This window comes from Nelumbo lutea, chromosome 1, assembly GCF_056320005.1.
Source record: "Nelumbo lutea isolate HS-2025 chromosome 1, American lotus-T2T, whole genome shotgun sequence".
In the NCBI taxonomy this organism is placed as follows: domain Eukaryota; kingdom Viridiplantae; phylum Streptophyta; class Magnoliopsida; order Proteales; family Nelumbonaceae; genus Nelumbo; species Nelumbo lutea.
The window spans coordinates 163,650,123-163,669,262 of NC_142684.1; the positions used below are offsets into that span (position 1 = coordinate 163,650,123).

At 37.1% G+C, this 19,140-nt stretch overlaps 1 protein-coding gene across 1 annotated transcript in view; it reads left to right on the forward strand.

The window, feature by feature from the left end:
* Positions 1-5,296: 5,296 nt before the first annotated feature.
* ARP9 (actin-related protein 9) overlaps positions 5,297-19,140 on the forward strand; it is a 78,849-nt gene continuing 65,005 nt past the window's right edge. The window contains exons 1-6 of the mRNA XM_088960235.1: positions 5,297-5,446; positions 5,553-5,625; positions 6,108-6,226; positions 6,349-6,408; positions 6,501-6,566; positions 16,412-16,514. Of these exons, the coding sequence (XP_088816361.1) occupies positions 5,444-5,446; positions 5,553-5,625; positions 6,108-6,226; positions 6,349-6,408; positions 6,501-6,566; positions 16,412-16,514 (424 nt within the window). The 5' untranslated portion in view covers positions 5,297-5,443. The remainder of the gene's footprint in view (positions 5,447-5,552; positions 5,626-6,107; positions 6,227-6,348; positions 6,409-6,500; positions 6,567-16,411; positions 16,515-19,140) is intronic.

The following is a 19,140-nucleotide window of genomic DNA, read 5'->3' on the forward strand; positions in this document are numbered from 1 at the left end:
AGTGTTGTTCTATCACAATCAATCACTTTGATGTACCATGGGTAAGGTCACTATTTGATTGTAATTGACACACTCTAAATGTTGGAGGCTAAAAAGTGATATTATAGTTCTAAGGGTTGCCAATGAGAGAAATTTGCACCCTTAAATAAGAGGAGAGTGCCGTAGGCTCATGACCAAGAAGTTGATTTGCATTAGGACTCCAGCTAAAAGTCATAATTAAGCTATGACTAATAATAAAATCTTAGTGAGAGTAAGAATTTTGTACAAGTCTATAGGTAACATTAGAATGAATATGTGACAAATCCTAGTTGAAGTATAACTTTTAGGGAGGAATCCTAATTGTACTAAGATGAATATGGGAAATGTCATGGTAGTATCAGGGACTTGAAGGATAGTTTATAGGGCTTTTTCTACAATGCCTTGATTGATTAGGGAATCCTTGATATACCCAAGTTACCATATGCTAGTAGTTGCTTTAGAAGTGTTTTTTATCAAGTTTGACTTATTCAAGAAATTTCATAGTCTCGATAGAATTCTTGGATAAATCTCATATTAATGGTGGTTGGTGCAAATAGTGGTTATCCCAACCAGAATTCTTATGTGGAGGAGTACAATCGAAATCATCTTTGCATAAGATGGTCTAAATGATACTTTATAGAGATATTATTAGGTGGAGAGGGTTTTCCTTCTCTTGCTCTTGACTCTTATAGTTTGGAACCCTAATAGGGATCTCATACACCCCTATTACAGTTGTTCCAAACCTTATAGTGAGAAAAACAAACCCTATATTGTAGGCGTCAAATTGAAACTTATGGTGCTCAATAGATTCAAACTATAGAGATATAATAGTTGCAAATAGTGGGAACAATGCGATTTCTGTCAAAATGACTTCTTAAGCTAATTGAGTTATTGCATACGATAGAGAATTTTAGATTGAACTTTAGCCAAAAACATGAATAAACTAGCTTTTTGTAGGTACAGATTTAAGGGAAAATTAAAACAGTCAAATTCCCATGGAAATATTGGGATAAGTGTGAAATAAATTTGTTATATTTACTACAATTTCACTTCCAAATTTGTCCTAAAATTCATAAACCCGACATGAATGGCGCTAAAAATGATCACCCTTATTTTTTCCCTGATAGAAGTGCATTTTCCACTTTAAATGTCATATGTGACACCTAGAGGAGCCCAATAGAGTATGTATTCAAAACAATAAGGGTGCAAATGGATCAGATCATGATCCAATCAGATTATATTTGGTTGAATTCGGATCACCCTTGGTCAGATCTTTGGATTGGATCAAATCCTATGATCCAATCTAAATCGGATCACCCCCTATCCAATCCAATAAGACCCGATATATGTTATTTATTTATTTATAAATATATTATTTATATTGTATTTTTATAAAATTGTTATATTATTTATTTTTGCAAAAAACATGTCTATATGATGAAAATAATTAAAAAATACTTGTATTTTTTTTAAATTGATATATTTTATTTTTTCTTTTAATAATTTATATTTTATTTTATTTTAAAGAAAACAAATCGGATCAAATCATATCCGAATATCTAATAGAATTCAAATTCAAATCGAGTCCTATCATATCCGACATAAACAGTGTCATGTCAAATCGAATTCAAACATACCTGATCCGTTTACATCCCTACATGCATCGTATCATGTGCCAAAACACTTCAATCTCACTAATTTCAATGCAAAATATATGGTACAAATACCTAAACTAGAAACTTAAAATGCAAAACATCAACTAATAAAAGAGGTTTTATAGTGGGGCATCTTAGCAACAACCAAACTAAAGGGCAAGCTTTAGTTAATACGTGAGGAGCGTCTTAGGGCCGTTTGACAATAGCTGAATTATCTGATCTGAATGACTTGTTATAAAAAATTAATCAATAAAATATTTAAGGGCATATTACTATTTCCAACTTTAGATTCTATGATTAAGGAGCCCATAACGTCCTTAAAAACTTATGAAAAGACACAAAGCAATAATGTTTTCCACTTCATTTCACTGTTATTAAACAACTCCTTAAAATGACTTGACCCTCAACCACTTCAATGGTCTGCTCCAAAAGTAGTGTTTGATAGGGGCTGGATTTTTACACCAGAGAATTTGGGATAAGTGATCACAAAACATGGTTACCAAAGTAGGAAAAACGAAAGGATAAATTACACAGACTCCCCTGTACTATGGGTTAGTACAAATACTTCCTAAATTTTTATATTGTGACAAATACCTCTCGACCATTAAGTCAATTAACACAAAGCATTAAATTACTAACTTTTCCCACTAACCTTTTTCTATTTTCTTTTTTTTTTTTTTTTGCCATTCTCTTTTAAAACCTAAACTGACAAAAACAAATTTCTTCATTGATTTTCAATGGAAAAGAGTGATGGTCTCTCTTTCATCAAATCCCCTTGTTGCTAAGGTTGTAAGGGTTTGGGCAAAGTCGTCAAGGGGTGAAGGAATCTTGGAGGCAACAATCTAACAGAAAGCTAATATGTTGTCTCTCCTTCAGACAAAACTAAAGAGATGCGATGAGAGAGGGTTGCTATGAGCAAAAGTGTAAAGCTTAGCGCAACTTACGATGAGAAAGAAACTTTGTTATTATTTCTTATTGGTACAAGGCAGTATTTATAAATACAATTGACACCTTAACCGCTTGTCGAGCAAGTGGCAGGAACCAAGACCAAGATCAAGAAATGGATGCTAGTTGGAGAAGTTAGTTGGCACATGGTCTTGATGTCGTAATACTCCCCCTCAAGTTGGAGCAGGAGGTTGAATGCCCAACTTGGATAAGAGAAAACCAAATTGATCATGCCCCAAGGCTTTGGTGAACAAATTAAATGGTTGCAACTTAGAGGCAATGTGATTTGTCACAATGGTGTGGGCTTGAAGATGAGAGCGGAAAAAATGACAATTAATCTCTATGTGCTTTGTTCGTTCGTGAAAAATTGAATTACAGGCAATGTGTATTGCAGCCTGGTTGTTACAGAAGAGCTGCATGGGCTGTAGATGTTATAGTACAAGATCAACAAACAAGCATTTAAGCTAGAGTAATTCATTTGTAGCTGCCGCCATTGATCTGTATTGAGCTTCGGTAGAAGAGCGAGAGGCAGTTGGTTGTTTCTTAGATTTCCATGACAGGGGGGTGAAACCCAAAGTAGTAAAGTAATCGATTGTTGACCATCTTGTTAATGGGCAACTTGCCCAATCTGAATCACAGTATCCTCGTATAAGAATATCATATTTAGAAGAAAAAAACACCCCATGCTCCGGTGAAGATTTGAGATACCGTAGAACATGCATAGCAGTATCCAAGTGTTGTTGTCATGGGTCGCTCATGAGTTGATTGACGATATGCACTGCATAGGTGATTTCTGGTCTGGTGACGATGAGGTATATTAGGTGCACAATTAAGTGTCTATATTGATATGGGTGTGGTATCGGAAGGCCAGAATGTAGGCCAAGATGGTGTTGCTACTCCATAGGAAAAGAACTTGGGCGACATCCGAGCATGCCTGTCTCTTTAAGAATATTGAGTGTGTACTTACGCTGGTTCAAGAAGATGCCAGAAGGAAACCTAGAAATCTCAATGCCTAGAAAATATCTGAGTAGACCTAAGTCTCTGATGCGAAAGCAATGACTGAGGTACTTTTTAAGTGAGTCAATACTAGCTGGATCATCTTTATCTATGATTAAATCATCCACATAAGCTAACACAATAAAAGTGCCTCCGGTTTTGAGAAGTGTGAAGAGACTTATGTGATCTTAAGAAGTATATATGTCTGCATTTCTACACGCATTACTTCTAACAGCCATCTTCTTGTGATCTGAAGAAGAACAGAGTCATCGACGTTATTAGAGAGACTAAGATGCAGCGGTGGATTGGATTGATTGCTCTGGTACCATGACAAAACTACAGAGACGCGATGAGAGAGGATTGCGATTAGCAAAAGTGTAAAGTTCAGCGCAACTTGTGATGAGAAAGAAACTTTGCTATTATTTCTTATTGGTACAAGACAGTATTTATAAATACAATTGACGCCTTAACCGCTTGCCAAGCAAGTGGCAAGAATCAAGACCAAGATCAATAAATGGATGCCAAATGGAGAAGTTAGTTGGCATATGGTCTTGATATCGTAATACCTTCCCGTACGCAATGGATAAAAGGACATCTGAGATGATAAAACAATAGAGAGAGACCGGAGCAACACCATCTCTTGCAGCCAAGATGGTGTCCATTCATCGATGACGCCTTTAACTGCTCCAATAATGGTCGGCTGGACTACAGTTACGCGAGATTCGGCTATAAACCAAATGAGACTAAATTAGAGAGGGAGTGAAGGCAGAGCTTACCTGAGTGTGTTTTGCCCTTGCAACAATTGCCTCTATTCAACCAACGAAATAAACAAGGATAGGGGATCGGCCAATGACTCAGATGTTAGAAAATTAATGAGATAGTGAGGGAAAATAAAGAGGGAAGGAAAGCCAGAGATATTAATTTATGGGCTTTCGTCAATCGAACTTATGGATTTCTAATATCACACATTTCTGTTATTACTCTAATGAGTTGAACTTTAGGTTGGACAGAAAAGAAACGACGGAGATATTAAGAGGGAAAAGGCTTGCTTTTATTGGCGATTCCTTGAATCGCAACACGTGGCAGTCGCTTGCCTGTGCATTAAGAGAGTATTTGATGAATAAAAAAAGAGTTTTAAAGGTTTCAGGATGATGCCAATTCAGGACCCAAGGATTCTTCTCATTCATATTCATGGTAAGTTGTTATCCATGAACTAACGTACTTAGTTTTCTTTTCTTCCATTGAGAGCTTTACGTTGCTTTATGGGAAAACTCATTCATATTCAAATTTATCTACTTTTATTGGAATTCTTATATGTAGGAGACAACTGGTCTATCGAGTTCTTCAACAGATCCTCTTTAAAGGGACGTGCAAATGTAAAATAAATTAAAAAATTGATAGTTTGGGTATTTAAAAACTTTAAGGTTATGTTTGGTTTGAAGGAAAATAAAAGGAAAGACAGGGAAATCTTTATAAAGTTTGTAAGATTTTCTTATCTTTTCCTTCTTTTCCTTACATTTTCTTTCAAACTAAACATAACCTAACGAATATGCAGGGAGGGAGACTTTATCGAACTTTAAGGCTATATCATGGAACGCTTTATCCAACGGCCAAAGTTTAGGGGATATTGTCGCAAAAAATAATAAGCAGGGGTCTTTGTCACTGACCCATAGAAGGGGGGGGGGGGTGTCTGTGTAATTTACTTCTCATATACAATTATCAAAGCGAAGAAAATATCCGGTTCACATCCACGATATAAGAAAGTACACGATAATACGACTGACTTCATTCGAACTTCGAAGTCTCGAATCGCGCGGTTCTCTCCCGCCATGGTATGCTTGAGTGTTTCTCTTTGTTCTCCTGCAATCAGCAAAAGCCAAGCGAAATTTCGCATTAAGTTCTCAAAATTTACGTTGTTTATCTTTCTCCCTTTTGCAGGATTATTTGAAATCTGTGGTCCCTTCTCAACTCATTGCTGAAAGAGGCGCCAATCTAGTCGTGATCAATCCAGGTTTCGAAACCCTAACCTAGTAACCTTAGTTTTTGATTTTGTTCTTTTTTCGTGGAGAGCCATTATTAGGGTTGCCTAGAGTCTCAACAAATTTAATAGAATTACCAGTCTCCGTTGCGGAAGAACTTAATTACGAAATGAAGGTTGTTCTTTGCGTATTTAGAAAATTAGATGAATTGTGCTAAGTTCTCTCTCACCCTTCTTATATATCTTATAATCTGCTGCAGTGTTTTTTCCGCTTACTTTTTAGCCAACTATTTCCACTTTCCACTTTCCACACACGAAATGTATAACTGGTTAAGCAAACATATAAGTGAAAATAACACTGTTTTTCATGTTATCCAATTACCATTATTTGATTATTCTCGTCCAAATCTTCGGATCTTCTATTTGTTTTTTTCCCTTTTTTTGTTATTTTGGACCTTGGGGGGGGGGTTGCGGTGGGCAATTCTGTGACAGTTCGCTTGTTAACTGTCGGTCAGGTTCTGCAAGCATTCGAATTGGTCTGGCTCAACAACAGTTCCCCTATAACATTCCTCATTGTATTGCTCGATATACAAACAGTGCGAACCGAGAGCCGAAGAGAAATGTGCAAGATCAGGTGAAGGAAGTTTCTTGAACTCCTTGAATCCAATTTGAATTTATCTATAGTGTTCTTTCCAATTTTGTTTTTAATTTAATTTGATTTTATGAGTTTCGATTTTTGGTGGTTTGACTTCTCAGATGCTTAATTCTGAAATTTTGCCTGCTCAGCACTTGGAGCGTGAGAAGGCATATGACATGGTGATCACTTGTTGCTCGGTTTTCTCCTTGAAATCCTGTATAATAGAAATTAGTTACCTTCATTTTACTTCATTTTATTAATCTCCCCCCAGATTGCATCTTTGCTGAAGATTCCCTTTTTGGACGAAGAAGTTGCGAATAACTCTTTCCCCCGCAAGGTAAATAAATCCATTAAAATGCTTCTTCTTAATTCTAATTCCTTGTTCTTATGATCTGGTGATATTTTTAGAAGCAGTCATCTCTTGTATGCAAATTGTCGGCATCATCTGGAAGCAAATTCTCTGGTTGTATATGATTACACTCTCAATTGTTGAGTTGCATTCAAGCATGTCCTTCTCCATGGAGTTGGTTGTGACAATTAGTTCACAGAAAATTTGCTACTTCTTCCCAGTTCCCAAATGGTATCATCCTTGGAAACTTATATTGATATTCCTGCAGTGTGATGGATTTAAGAAAAACAGCTTCTTTTTTATTTGAATAGTTTTCACAATTGTTGATAAAATTGGTTAGAACCACTTCAATTTGTTGAATGAATAGGTGACTTGGAATGATCCTGAATAGGATATGGTAAGTGCTGCACTTTACAGTAGATAAAACTTTAAGACAGTGAATAGAAAATAGGAGAGGAAAGGATTTGATATCTATGGTTGAGAATTTGGTGTTGGACTGGATTCTAGAGCATCCAGTATTTCATCAGACTAGTAGATCAGAATTTGGGGAGAACTTCTGGAATATTGTTGAGTTACAGGCTTGTAATTTTGATCAGCTTCTTGCCCCTTAAAATGCCTCATGTATTCCTTTTTCTTTAATGAAATTTTATTTTGACTCTTAAAAAAAAAGGATTTGGTTATTCAATATCCTGATTGTAGTTTGGTTGCACAAAGAAAGTTAAAGAATATAGAAAATAAATTAAAGAATCTTCTCTTTGTTTGCACAGAGAATCACATACAAACAAAGAGGATACAACATGTGAAAGCCTAACCTGCCTTATAAATGGGTCTTAAAATATTCCCAATTTGACATCAATTCCTGACCAAGCATAACCTGTTAAAGCTTAACCTACCTCATAAGGAGTGATAGATATATTCTTTTTTATTTTTTGATTTTAGCAGTAAATTTCATTTATGAGGGGAAACTGATCACCCTAATGGGGCCTCATACATCAAAGAAAAAATTGAAAGCAAACATTCAACCCTTACAGATTACAGCCCAACCCTGGGCAACCCCATTCTAAAACATCTCTGCCAAGACATTAGCACTTGTACTCCTAGGCACTCAATTGAACAAGTCATTCAAGAGGAGCCACCTAGGGCCAATCTCACCAGATGTCTGAACTTCCAAGGACTTTGGTCTTGTGATTTCGTCCAACAAATAATGGTTTGACAATCCTCTTCCACTTTCACATTTGTCAATCCCTGCAGCTTTAACAGCTTTAGGCCTTGAATTAGAGCTAATAAGTAATAACTCAGCCCTTAAGGAATTGCCTTGACTGATCGGTCCTGAGTACCTGAAAATTATGATGCCATTTACATCCCTAACCACACCCCTTACTCCAGAATTCCCTGGATTCCTCAAACAGCACCCGTCAAAATTAAGTTTAACAGCCCCCATACTTCCATAGAAGGAGGAGACCACTCTATCATCCTTTGCTGCCTGGTAAGCTAGTTACAATTTGCCATCCCCTCAACATAGCATTTAGGGAAACTCCCCTGAATTCATCACACATCACAGCCCAATGAACCACCCTATTCTTTGAGATCTCAAGCAAATTTTCCACTTCTTTAAACTTTTCTTCAAATATTCTTGAGTTTCTTTCACTCCACGACCCCCAACGAACAGCCCCCACACATTACCATACAATTTTTTCCTCCGAGTGCCACCACTAAAGAAATCAGGTTTGGATAGGTCTCCCACCTCATTTGGGGCAACCCAATCTCTTCCCAACAACAAGAACAACTTCCATAATTTGGTTGCATAGGAGCAATGTACAAACAAATGGTTAGTGTTTTCCCCGCCCTTCAAGCAAAGGGCATGCACATGAGGGGAGAGAGCCCAATTTTCCCACCTTTTTTGGGGCCTCTCACAAAATAATGTCACAAGTGAATATTAACAATAGCAAGGTGCCAACCAGCGGGTTGGTAAGGTCTCCTGCTGGTTGTAGTGGAGACTTGGGATCAAATCCTGCCTGTACCTGGGTTGGGGGATGGGCTACCCCTCGTTGTGTAGCTCTTCAAAAGAAAAAAAAAGTGAATATTAATAATAAAAAATGGCACAGGTGAATATTAAGTTTTGATTAAAATAAAGTATGCTTCATGCACCGAGGATTTAAAATTATAAAAGGAATATCTAATAGCTCCTTCAACAAATTGTGAATCAATGTAAAAGGCATCATGATCATGAAGATCTATCACCACTTGGCTGAGTTTTGTTCCCAAAAATGCTTAGCTGGTTCCTAGAATCTTAGCCATCTAAACATGCATAGAGACCTGTGTTCTGCACCGCATGAATCCCAATGCATATTTTATATGGTTTACAGGGCAGAGATTGGCAAAAAATGGTGGTCCTCAGAACAGGCTTAGCATCTCTCTCTCTCTCTCTCCCTCTCTCCCTCTCTCCCTCTCTCCCTCTCTCTCTCCCCTGCCAAGACATAGCATTTATCTTTTTTTTTTCTTCCTTGCTGGAGGGGATGGCTAATGCCACATTTATCTCCTTAATTCCGAAGGAGAATGGTGTCATGGAGTTGAGGGATTTCAGGCCAATAAACTTAATCAGCAGCCTGTATAAATTGTTAGCATAGGTTTTATCAAAAATACGTAGAAAAGTGTTGCATGAAGTGGTGGGAGAGTCCCAGATGGCTTTTGTGGAAGCCCAAAGGTAGACTGATTTTGGATGAAGTTTAGTGGCAAGTGAGTGTATTGACTCAAGATTGAGGAGTGGAAGAGCGGGGTTGGTTTTGAAGATTGGTATTGAGAAAGCTTATGACCATGTGGAATGGGGATTTCTAGAAGAGATTCAAAGGTTAATGGGATGTTGAAGTGGAAAGAAGTGGAGAAGCTGGATGTACGTGTGTCTACAGTCTCATTTTCAATCCTTATAAATGGTGTATCCTCAGATTGTTTCCAGGCATCAAGGGGATCCAATTTCTCCTATGCTCTTTGTGTTGGTCATGGAGGTATTGATTAAGTTGTTGGAGAGGAGCGTGCACTTGGGTTTGATTGAAGGTTTCAAGGTGGGAAGAGAGATGGACCATGTATTTCTCATTTGCAGAATGTAAATGATACTTTTTTTCTTGGATACATCGGTGGAACAAGTCTTGAATATGAGAGCAAGTTTGGCAAACTTTGAACTGTTAACAGGTTTGAAAATCAATCTCTCCAAAGTTATGTTGTTAGGAGTTGGGGATGTTAGAAGGAAAGTGCTATTGGAGTGTGCTGAGGCTTTTGAATTTAGAGTTGGGGAGTTCCCTTTCACTTATCTGGGTGTGCTGATTTGGGGAAATTCAGCTTCAGGTGCTTTATGGAAACCAATAGTTGAAAGAATTGAAAGAAGGTTGGAAGAAAAGTATCTTTCCTTGTGGGGGGATAACTTTATTTAAGAGTGTTTTATCAAGCTTACCAACATATTATCGTTCCTTACTGAGGGTGCTATCACAAGTTGCAGAGAGAGTGGAGAAGATTCAGAGGGACTTCTTATGGGAGGGGGAGGAGGGGGAAGAATTTCATTCGGTCAATTGGGAAAAGGTGTGTGGGCCAAAGGACAAGGGAGGGTTGGGTTTTGAAGGATGAAAATTTGCAATAAGGCATTGTTAGGGAAGTGGTGGAGAGAGGAAAATTCATTATTGAAGAAGAGTGGTGGTAGGGAAATATGGGGTGGTGAGATTTGCGTGGGAGTCAAGAGAGATGAGTTCATCCTATGGGGTAAGTGTTTGGAAAGGGATGATGAAGTTTAATTAGGATTTCAAAAGTTTAACCAGATTTTTAGTAGGGGACAGAGCAAAAATAAGGTTCTAGGAAGATGATTGGTGTGGGGTTGGAAAGCTATGTGAGTTGTGTTATGAGAGAAGGGGGGATAAATTGGTCTGGTATCCAAGATTTAGAAGGCCTTTGTTGGATAGATAATTTGAAGATGCATTGCATTCTTGGAGAAGTTGGAAGGGATGAAAGTTTCAGCTCAGTTAAGGGATGAACTATGGTGGAAGGACCGAAGGAGTGCTCGAATGGAAAAATCTCTGTCACCTTCCGGGAATCGAATTCCTAGATTTAGAAAAACTGCAATTTTCAAGGATCTTTCTTGCACCGAAACCGAATCATATTTGAAACCAAAAGGAAGGGAGAAGTATACCTGATATGGAATCCACAGATGTAGCTCTCAAAGTGGTAGTTCACGCCCAAACTAAATTCCAAAACCAGCTCCCACTGAAGATGGCATAGCTTTGAATGAAGCCAATTCAGCAACATAGTTTTTAGCAAAACTGCAATCCAACTGGATGGATCGAGCAAGGGAGGTGAGCACGAAATTTCTCTGATTTTTCTTGCAAAAATCAGAGGTAGAATTGATCAAGATCAGTCCAAGAAATTGGAGGTCGAACTAGGGTTTCTGGGCGGCAAGAGCAGAGAGAGAACTAAGAGCAGAAGTTGTAATCTGGAGCAGTTCGCCCTCTCCCTTTTATAAGCCTTAAATAAGACTTATCCTCTTATGGGTGCTCCATACCAATATCCAAACCCATATTCGCCCAAGTCACATGACCCTTATCCTCTTAAGCAGTCATGTGATAGCTTGATTATTCTTATTAATCATGGGCTGTAGGCCCATTAAGCAAGTGGCTCATGTCCCAAGATAGTTGCTGGCCCATTTAGGTTCAATTTGTATGGCGTGGGACCCCAACAATGACCTTACATAATTCCATATGGGTTCGGCCTAGCATCTGTGAAAAGGCTTGGCCGAATTCACTATCAAGTACAGTGAACCCTTGAGTCCATCCGTATTGTCTCTTAATGGGCCAAACTTTTACAATTAAATGGTCCTTGAGTCTAGCCATCCTATGAAGGCCCAAGGATAATGGACTTAAGTAAGATATAGCCCATCATGTGAACAACCCTAATGGTCTCTTACACTTAACCTCTCAGTCCACAATGATCAAACACTGCCCGATAGGGAATGACCTCTCCCCTGGCTGTAAGGTGCACTGTTGCACTCTCTACTCGGATGGTCCCGAGAATTAAAAACCTTTTTGCAAACATTTTTCTATATATATATATATATATACACACACACACACAGTTAAAATCGACTGCCGACAATTTTGGTTTCCATTAGAGAGAGTGCAGTTCTGATCATTCACTTTGTCTGACAAAGGGGCTGATCCTATCACTATGATCACCTACTAAAGTGAGTTCTCAGACTCCCCCAACATATTTAGGTTTTGACCCCCAAAGGATCTCACTGATTAGCACATCAAAGATAGCCTGATCTGACACTAAGTGCAGTACCATAATCAAGTCTAGGGGTTATGTTTAACTTTCCAGTTTTTCCCATTAGTCTCCAAGGTCCAGGGCATAACTGGAAATTGGTCCAGGTTCAATGCTTCAAACAAGCATACACTACATGTGCTTCATATCTAAACCTAGTAGTCGAGACAGGCTGTCCCAACCTCTTTGGCAGCACATTAGTGTCAGCCATGGCAGGATATACTCCCCAAGTCTATCCAACGGCTGAGAACATTTTAAACTAACACGAGTCTCATAAATGTCCAGTTTAAGGGGTAATTACACAGAAATACACCAATGAAAACATGAAACAATTATGTACTTTTATTCATTTACAATAAATGTATTCGTACATCAATCTGATTGGAGCTAAGGGCATACACTGTCTAACAAATTGGGAAAAGGTGTGTGGGCCGAAGGATAGGGGAGGGTTGGGTTTTGAAGGGTGAAAATTTTCAATAAGGCATTGTTAGGGAAGTGGTTGTGGAGAGAGGAAGATTCATTATTGAAGAAGAGTGGTGGTGGGGAAATATGGGGTGGTGAGATTTGGGTGGGGATCAAGAGAGGTGAGTTCATCCTATGGGGTAAGTGTTTGGAAAGGGATGATGAAATTTAATCAGGAATTCAAAAGTTTAACCAGATTTTTAGTAGGGGACAGAGCAAAAATAAGGTTCTAGGAAGATGATTGGTGTGGGGTTGGAAAGCTATGTGAGTTGTGTTATGAGAGAAGGGGGGATAAATTGGTCTGGTATCCAAGATTTAGAAGGTCTTTGTTGGATAGATAATTTGAAGAGTGCATTGCATTCTTGGAGAAGTTGGAAGGGATGAAAGTTTCAGCTCAGTTAAGGGATGAACTATGGTGGAAGGACTGAAGGAGTGCTCGAATGGAAAAATCTCTGTCGAGTCCTGCTACTTATCTCTTTGTAGGGACTGTTTAAGTTCAAATCAAGCTGAAGGTGTGTGGGGAAATCTGATATCCCCAAGGGTTGAACCCTTTGTATGGCTTGTGGCTCTGGATATCATCTTGACTATGGATCATTTGAAATCTAGGGGTCTCAATATGGCTAATTTGTGCTTCCTATGCAAAGAACAGGAGGAAACTGTTTGCAATCTGTTTATTTCTTGCAAAATATCTGGTTTCATTTGGAACTTATTCTCAGCTTTGTTCAGGGTAAGAGACTTTCAGCCAAGGATCCATGCTGAGATTTTTTCTTCATGGCCAAAGATAAGAGGAAGTAAGAAATCAAGACTGATTTGGAGTTACATTCCATTTGTAATATGCTAGAACATCTGGAAGGAAAGAATCAAAGAATTTTTGAAGACAAAACTTGGAATTTGGATAGGATGGTGGTGGCTGTTAGCAAATGCTGCAAATCTATTGCAGATCGGGCCATGCTTTTACCAGAATTTAGACAAGTCACCACAGAGTGGTGAAGTTCTGGGGTGTCAAAGTTGTAATCTGGAAAGTTTATTTTGATGTGTAATTGGGATGATTTTGTCATGTTAGTTTGCATGCGTTGCCTTAACACCCAGATTATATGTAGAAATGAAGGCTTACTCTTTCAACATGATGACTGACAACCAGGAAGAGTTATATTGATTGTCCCAAGAATCTCTCTTTATGTGCATGGAAAAAGGCATAGGCGTTGGATCCCTATTTTATGCCATAAATATTGTTTTCATGATCTCAACAAGAGAGAGTAAGAGATTTGGTGTAAATTTGCATTGTCCTTTCCTTTTGTTTTACTCCTCTCAGTTTCTGTATTTTTTAGAAAGAGCAAAAAATGGTGTGAAAGAGAAAACTTTGGCTCTTATTTTTTTGACTTTCTTTTCCATCTGAACTCCAGGTAACCAGATCATAATAGGCTTTTTTCCCTTTTTATAATTTCTTTGTCAGGCAAACTAGATTATGGATTTTTTTCATTAATTTTGTAAAGAGAGGGTATTTCACTATCTACAGAAATAACTAGGTTCCTCTTTATGCCAAGAAATCTTAACTTGTAGTCAAGGTTCAAAGTAACATATCTTATCTTTTGGTTGCTGAAATGTCAAATATTAAGAGTTTTAATGCTTTATCTTTTTTTGAGAAAATTTAACCAGAATTCATTAAATAAGAGGAGGTACATGAGAAGATGTACAAAGCAGGGGAAGAACCCCTACAAATTACAAAGGAGGAATCTTGTCACTATACAAATGCTCCAAGTACACACCACATTTGGCTAAACCATCCGCAGTATGATTGTGTTCCCTAGGAATCCAAACTAATTTTACATTTAAACAGTCCAAAGAATCCCTAGCCTCTGCCAAAGAATTCCTAGGGAAAGAGGCTGCAAGGGTAGTTTCCCCCCACCAAAGGTCTTTCCAGAATTTTATTTTAGAGCCATTTCCCACTTTGTATCTTATAAAAGGAAAGAAAGAAGTATGGGTGGAGATGATACCTTTCGAAGGATTTGTGGACTTTATCCTGTTCAAATGGAGATTACTATCCCGCCCATTTGCATTTGATCCGTATTTGCTTGAGATGACAGCTGTTTTATCTTTTTAACATTGAAATGTTTGATTAGACAGGTCTCCTGTCTAATTGTCAGAACAAAATATTAAAAAAAAGTATAAATTTTGATAAGCTAAGCTCTCGATATGCAATTTTTTTTTTTTTTTTTGCATGTTGAAAGTATCAATATTTTGATCCTTGCTTGTAGTTGTACCTTAAGACATCAAACAAAGAGAGGAAAATACAAACTATATAAGGAATCTTTGTTACCTGCCATCCTTATTGTTCTATCTAAAGTCTTAAACTCTGTTACCTGGGTATTTCAAAATAGGTTTCTTATATATTGGATGCTTCAACTATCAGTGTTTATGCTACCAGGACACCTTAAAACTAAAGGATCTGCCTATGCCAACACATGGGCATTGTGCTGATGCTTGATAGAGCACTTACTGTAGAATCTCAATAATGCCATATGATGAAGTCAGCAAAACCTTGACACTTTTCAATTTTCATTTGCAGGCAAGGTATCCCAAGAAAGAGAGATCCAATGAGGTGTCAAGTGACTCTATTTATGGATTCAATATGAGGGCTTGGGTCTCCTTTTTATAGACTCCAACATCAACTAGGGAACTGTCCCAGAACAACTTTTAATTACTTCAAAACTAAGGCAAATATATAGGTAACACACATGAACACTAAAAAACATGGACTCTATATCCTAAAATGACTTCAATAGCACTCTATTAATCCTAAACAAAACAATTCCCAGAGACCAAGAAAATAGGAAGACTTAAATCCCTTCACAGGTTGGCACCTTATCAGTAAAACAGCCGTAACTCTCTCGAAACACATCAAAATTACAAGATATTGATCTCATTGGATAGATAAGTCAATGGCCTATCCAATGATGCCAAAATCATGTAAAATGACTAAGCTTTGACCCCTGAAAACTAGATTAAAAGAAAACCATCTCTTGTACTCCACATGGTGCTGGTAGTGTTCATTGGGGATATGTTGATTCCGGTAAAATTTCGTGTCACTACCCATGGAAATGGAAATATGTTGTGGAAATATTAGGGAAGTTAGGGACATTTTAAACCATGATTTTATGCATTGTCTTCTTTTGAGACACTTTGGCTTGATTGAGGTGTTTCTCAACATTATTTCCTCTTGTAATTCTCTTCCTTTTTTATTAATGGTCTATTTTATTTATCTAAGAGATCATAAACAGAAGATTTTTGGAGGTTGTCTTGTTGGACACTTGTGGATACCTGATTAGTTGGCATCCTTGCCCCTTATCAAGGTGAGTCTAATTGATGCAAAATCTGTATCAACACCATATCCTTTGGATCTTCTTACCACAAGACATTGCTGGCCACTTTCACCCAGCCACACATTGGGAACTTCTCTTGTACTTTATATCACTGATATTCCCAATATGTGGCTGGGTGAATGTGGCCAGCAATGTGTTGTGGTCAGCAATGTGTTGTGCCTGGGACGTAGCTGTAAAGTTGGCCCTGCTTGAATGGGTCCTATTGTTTTATTAATAGTCTTATGGAGACTCCTTGGGAAAGAATGTGATGCTCATTGGGGTTGGTATGCCAACAACATAATAAATGTTATCCCAGCATCATTATTAGGTGTCTTACGCCCTTGCAAAATATCTACTTTATGTATTTCTCAATGATTTGGTGATGATTTTCTCTTCGTTATATTTAAGGAAGACTTGAAAGTTCAGCAAGTTCTGAGTTCTGACTGCCATTACTTCAAACATTTTTCTTTATTTCAAGTAGAATAACTAAACAAGTGGATGACAATCTTTGGATCAGTTAAACAAATGAATGATATTGCTGTGGCTATTACTGGTTTTCATTTTTCATTTTGTCTAGCTCATTATCAAAGTGAATTCATCAATAACTATAAAGATTAAGTTCTGGGAACCATATAAGTGCAGCTAATAAGTTGGTCAAAATGGTAATTATTGATCCACATGCATGCATATAAAATCAAACATCTTTTTATGCAGACAGTACGTGTTGATGGGTATAACCCACAAAGTAGCAGGAAGGACTCGACCTTCAGTTGGACAAATGTGATGGAGAAGATTCCCAGTTCATCAATGGCAGTAGGTAACTGTAGATCATCTTTTTTGGTGTTTGAGCTGTTTGATATAACTATTCTTTCCTTGTTTGACTATATGTGTGCATGCTAGTATGCATTTATTTGTACTTTCTTAGTTGTGAAAGACATGAATTAAATGCTGAGTACCATACTCTTTGTGTTGATGTATGCTAACTTTTAACTCCTCTATATATACTAGTATTTGTGTACGTGTTTTGCACGTTACAAATTTTGTGATGATGATAGCATATAATATATTTCCATTTTTTTTGCAATTTTTATATTTCTAATGTCTATAAAAGTTATTCTTATTTATCACATTTATTATGGTTCATTAATATAGAGATATGTTGAAATAAAAATCTTGCAAAGGTAATGAGAATTAATAAAATTCTTATTATTCTTATTTATTATGGTTCATTAATAAAATTAATAATTTTTATCAGTTATCTTCATCAGAATTTATTTGAATTCTTGTTACCTTTGCAAGGATTAACTTTTATATGATAAATCCAACTTCAGCTCCTTCAACTGTTGAAAACCTTACAATGAATTGCTATAAAAAATATCACTTGCTCTTGAAGATATCTTGACATCCAATAATGTAGGATTTAAGTTAATGGAAATTAAGAATTAACCCACCATATGGTGGGAATAAAGAAGAGAAAACCATCTGCTACTTTAATCATCAAGAACTGAACCAATGAAAATAGGTTAAAAATATTTAAAAAAAACAAGAAATTAGTTTGAAGAATAAATTGCTCATCCATTTGTAAGTAGGGCTGTTCACGAGTCGGGTTGGGTCGGTTTACTGCAGTTTTTCCAACCGACCCGACCTGGTTGGGTTACCTGACATAGAAACCGAAACTGACCCAGTGTTAAGCAAAACTGACCTGGTCGGTTTGAGTCGGGTTGGGTCGGTTTCGGTTCTAAGTTCATCCCTGTGATAAAATCTTGCTAATTTTAAAAACAGTCATAAATTGAACATCATTTCAGCCATCTCCTATGATAAAATTTAAATGAAAAGTTAATCACAAAAGTTGTTCATTAATCACTATTCACTAATCCAAAGTTTCTTGCAACCATTCAAAAACTAGGTGGCTTAATGGGCTTTGGAACTTCATGTTTGAACTAGGAACTAAGTCGATTCAGTTCGGGTCGGTTTCAGTTTTCTTTTGTGAAAACCGAAATTGACTTGAATCATTGGTTTAAGAATTTGCACAACCCGAAACCGACCCGTGCTGATGAAAACCCGGCCGACTCGGGTTGGGTCGGTCCGGGTTGGTTGGTTTGGTCGGGTTGGGCCTTCTTATGAACAGCCCTATTTGCAAGTTGGAAATCTCTTCATGGTGGTTAATGTGGCCCAATATTGGTTATTGGGAACATAAGATGTACTTTTCGTTTTTTTAATTTAAATAAATGAAAGGGTAAATTGCTAAAACCTCCTGTAAAATTTTTGATCATTACTGAAACCTCCCCTAAATTTTGGTAAATGCAATCACCATCCATGAACTTTTTGACATAGTTGCAAGCAGATCCTCTGTTAGAATCTTCTAACAAAAAGCACAAAAATGTCAAAATACCCATGTAGGTACTTTTGACCAAAATGTTTATTTTCCAAATTTTTCTTCATATCAATCACTACCCTAATCCCTTCTCATCTCTTTCGGAATTGATGTATTTTCAAAATTTGCCATTCATATCAGTTGCTTAAAGGTAAATCGCAACTTTAAACTCTCCTTTTTTGTTGCTCATAACATTTATATTGTTTTTTATGTACAAACCATCCTCAGTAATAATTACATGGGTATTTTGGACATTTTCATCCCTCTTGTTAGAGGATTTTACAAAGGGGGTCTACTTGTAACTGTGTCAAGAAGTTTAGGGGGGTGATTGCAATTACCAAACTTCAGGGGAGGTTTGGGCAATGGTCAAAAACTTCAAGGGCGGTTTCAGCAATTACCATGGTTTGTTTTCCAATTATTGAACCAAAAGAGGGTTTTTGTGTATTTTCCCTAATAAGCATTAAATGGGAATGCAAAATAACATTTTTTCCATTGACTTGTTTTACAATTATGAACAAAAAGAATGGAGTTTTGTGTCTTTTTTGTAATAAGCATTAAATGAGAAAGAAGAGTCATTTCCTAATAAGCATTAAATGAGAAAACAAAATTACATTTTTACAATTGCTCCTTCGATTCAAACTTTAGAGATGGGGTATTTTAGTCTAGTGAAAATTCCATAAGCCAACCACTTTTATTTGTACTTTTATACATAGTATAGATTTTATCAACACCAAAACATCGTATTGATCATTAATTAAAGAATGATGTATATAAGTACAACAATGTGTCAAGTACTCTTCATATGGATAGCATTTGCTACCCCTTTCTTTTGATGGTAATTGGAAAGTTTATTAAAAGAAGAAATAGAGTAAGTACACAAGCTGGATGGGGTGACAAGGTAACATCATAATCCCAATTCTTACATGACAAAAGAGAGTAACATAAAAGAATCACAAATTGTCAAATAAAATCCTCTTACGACATCTCCAAAGTACTCCAAAATGATGAACCAAAGCCAGCTCTTTGAACATTTGCAAATTCTGGATTCCATCTATAATCCGATTTCAAG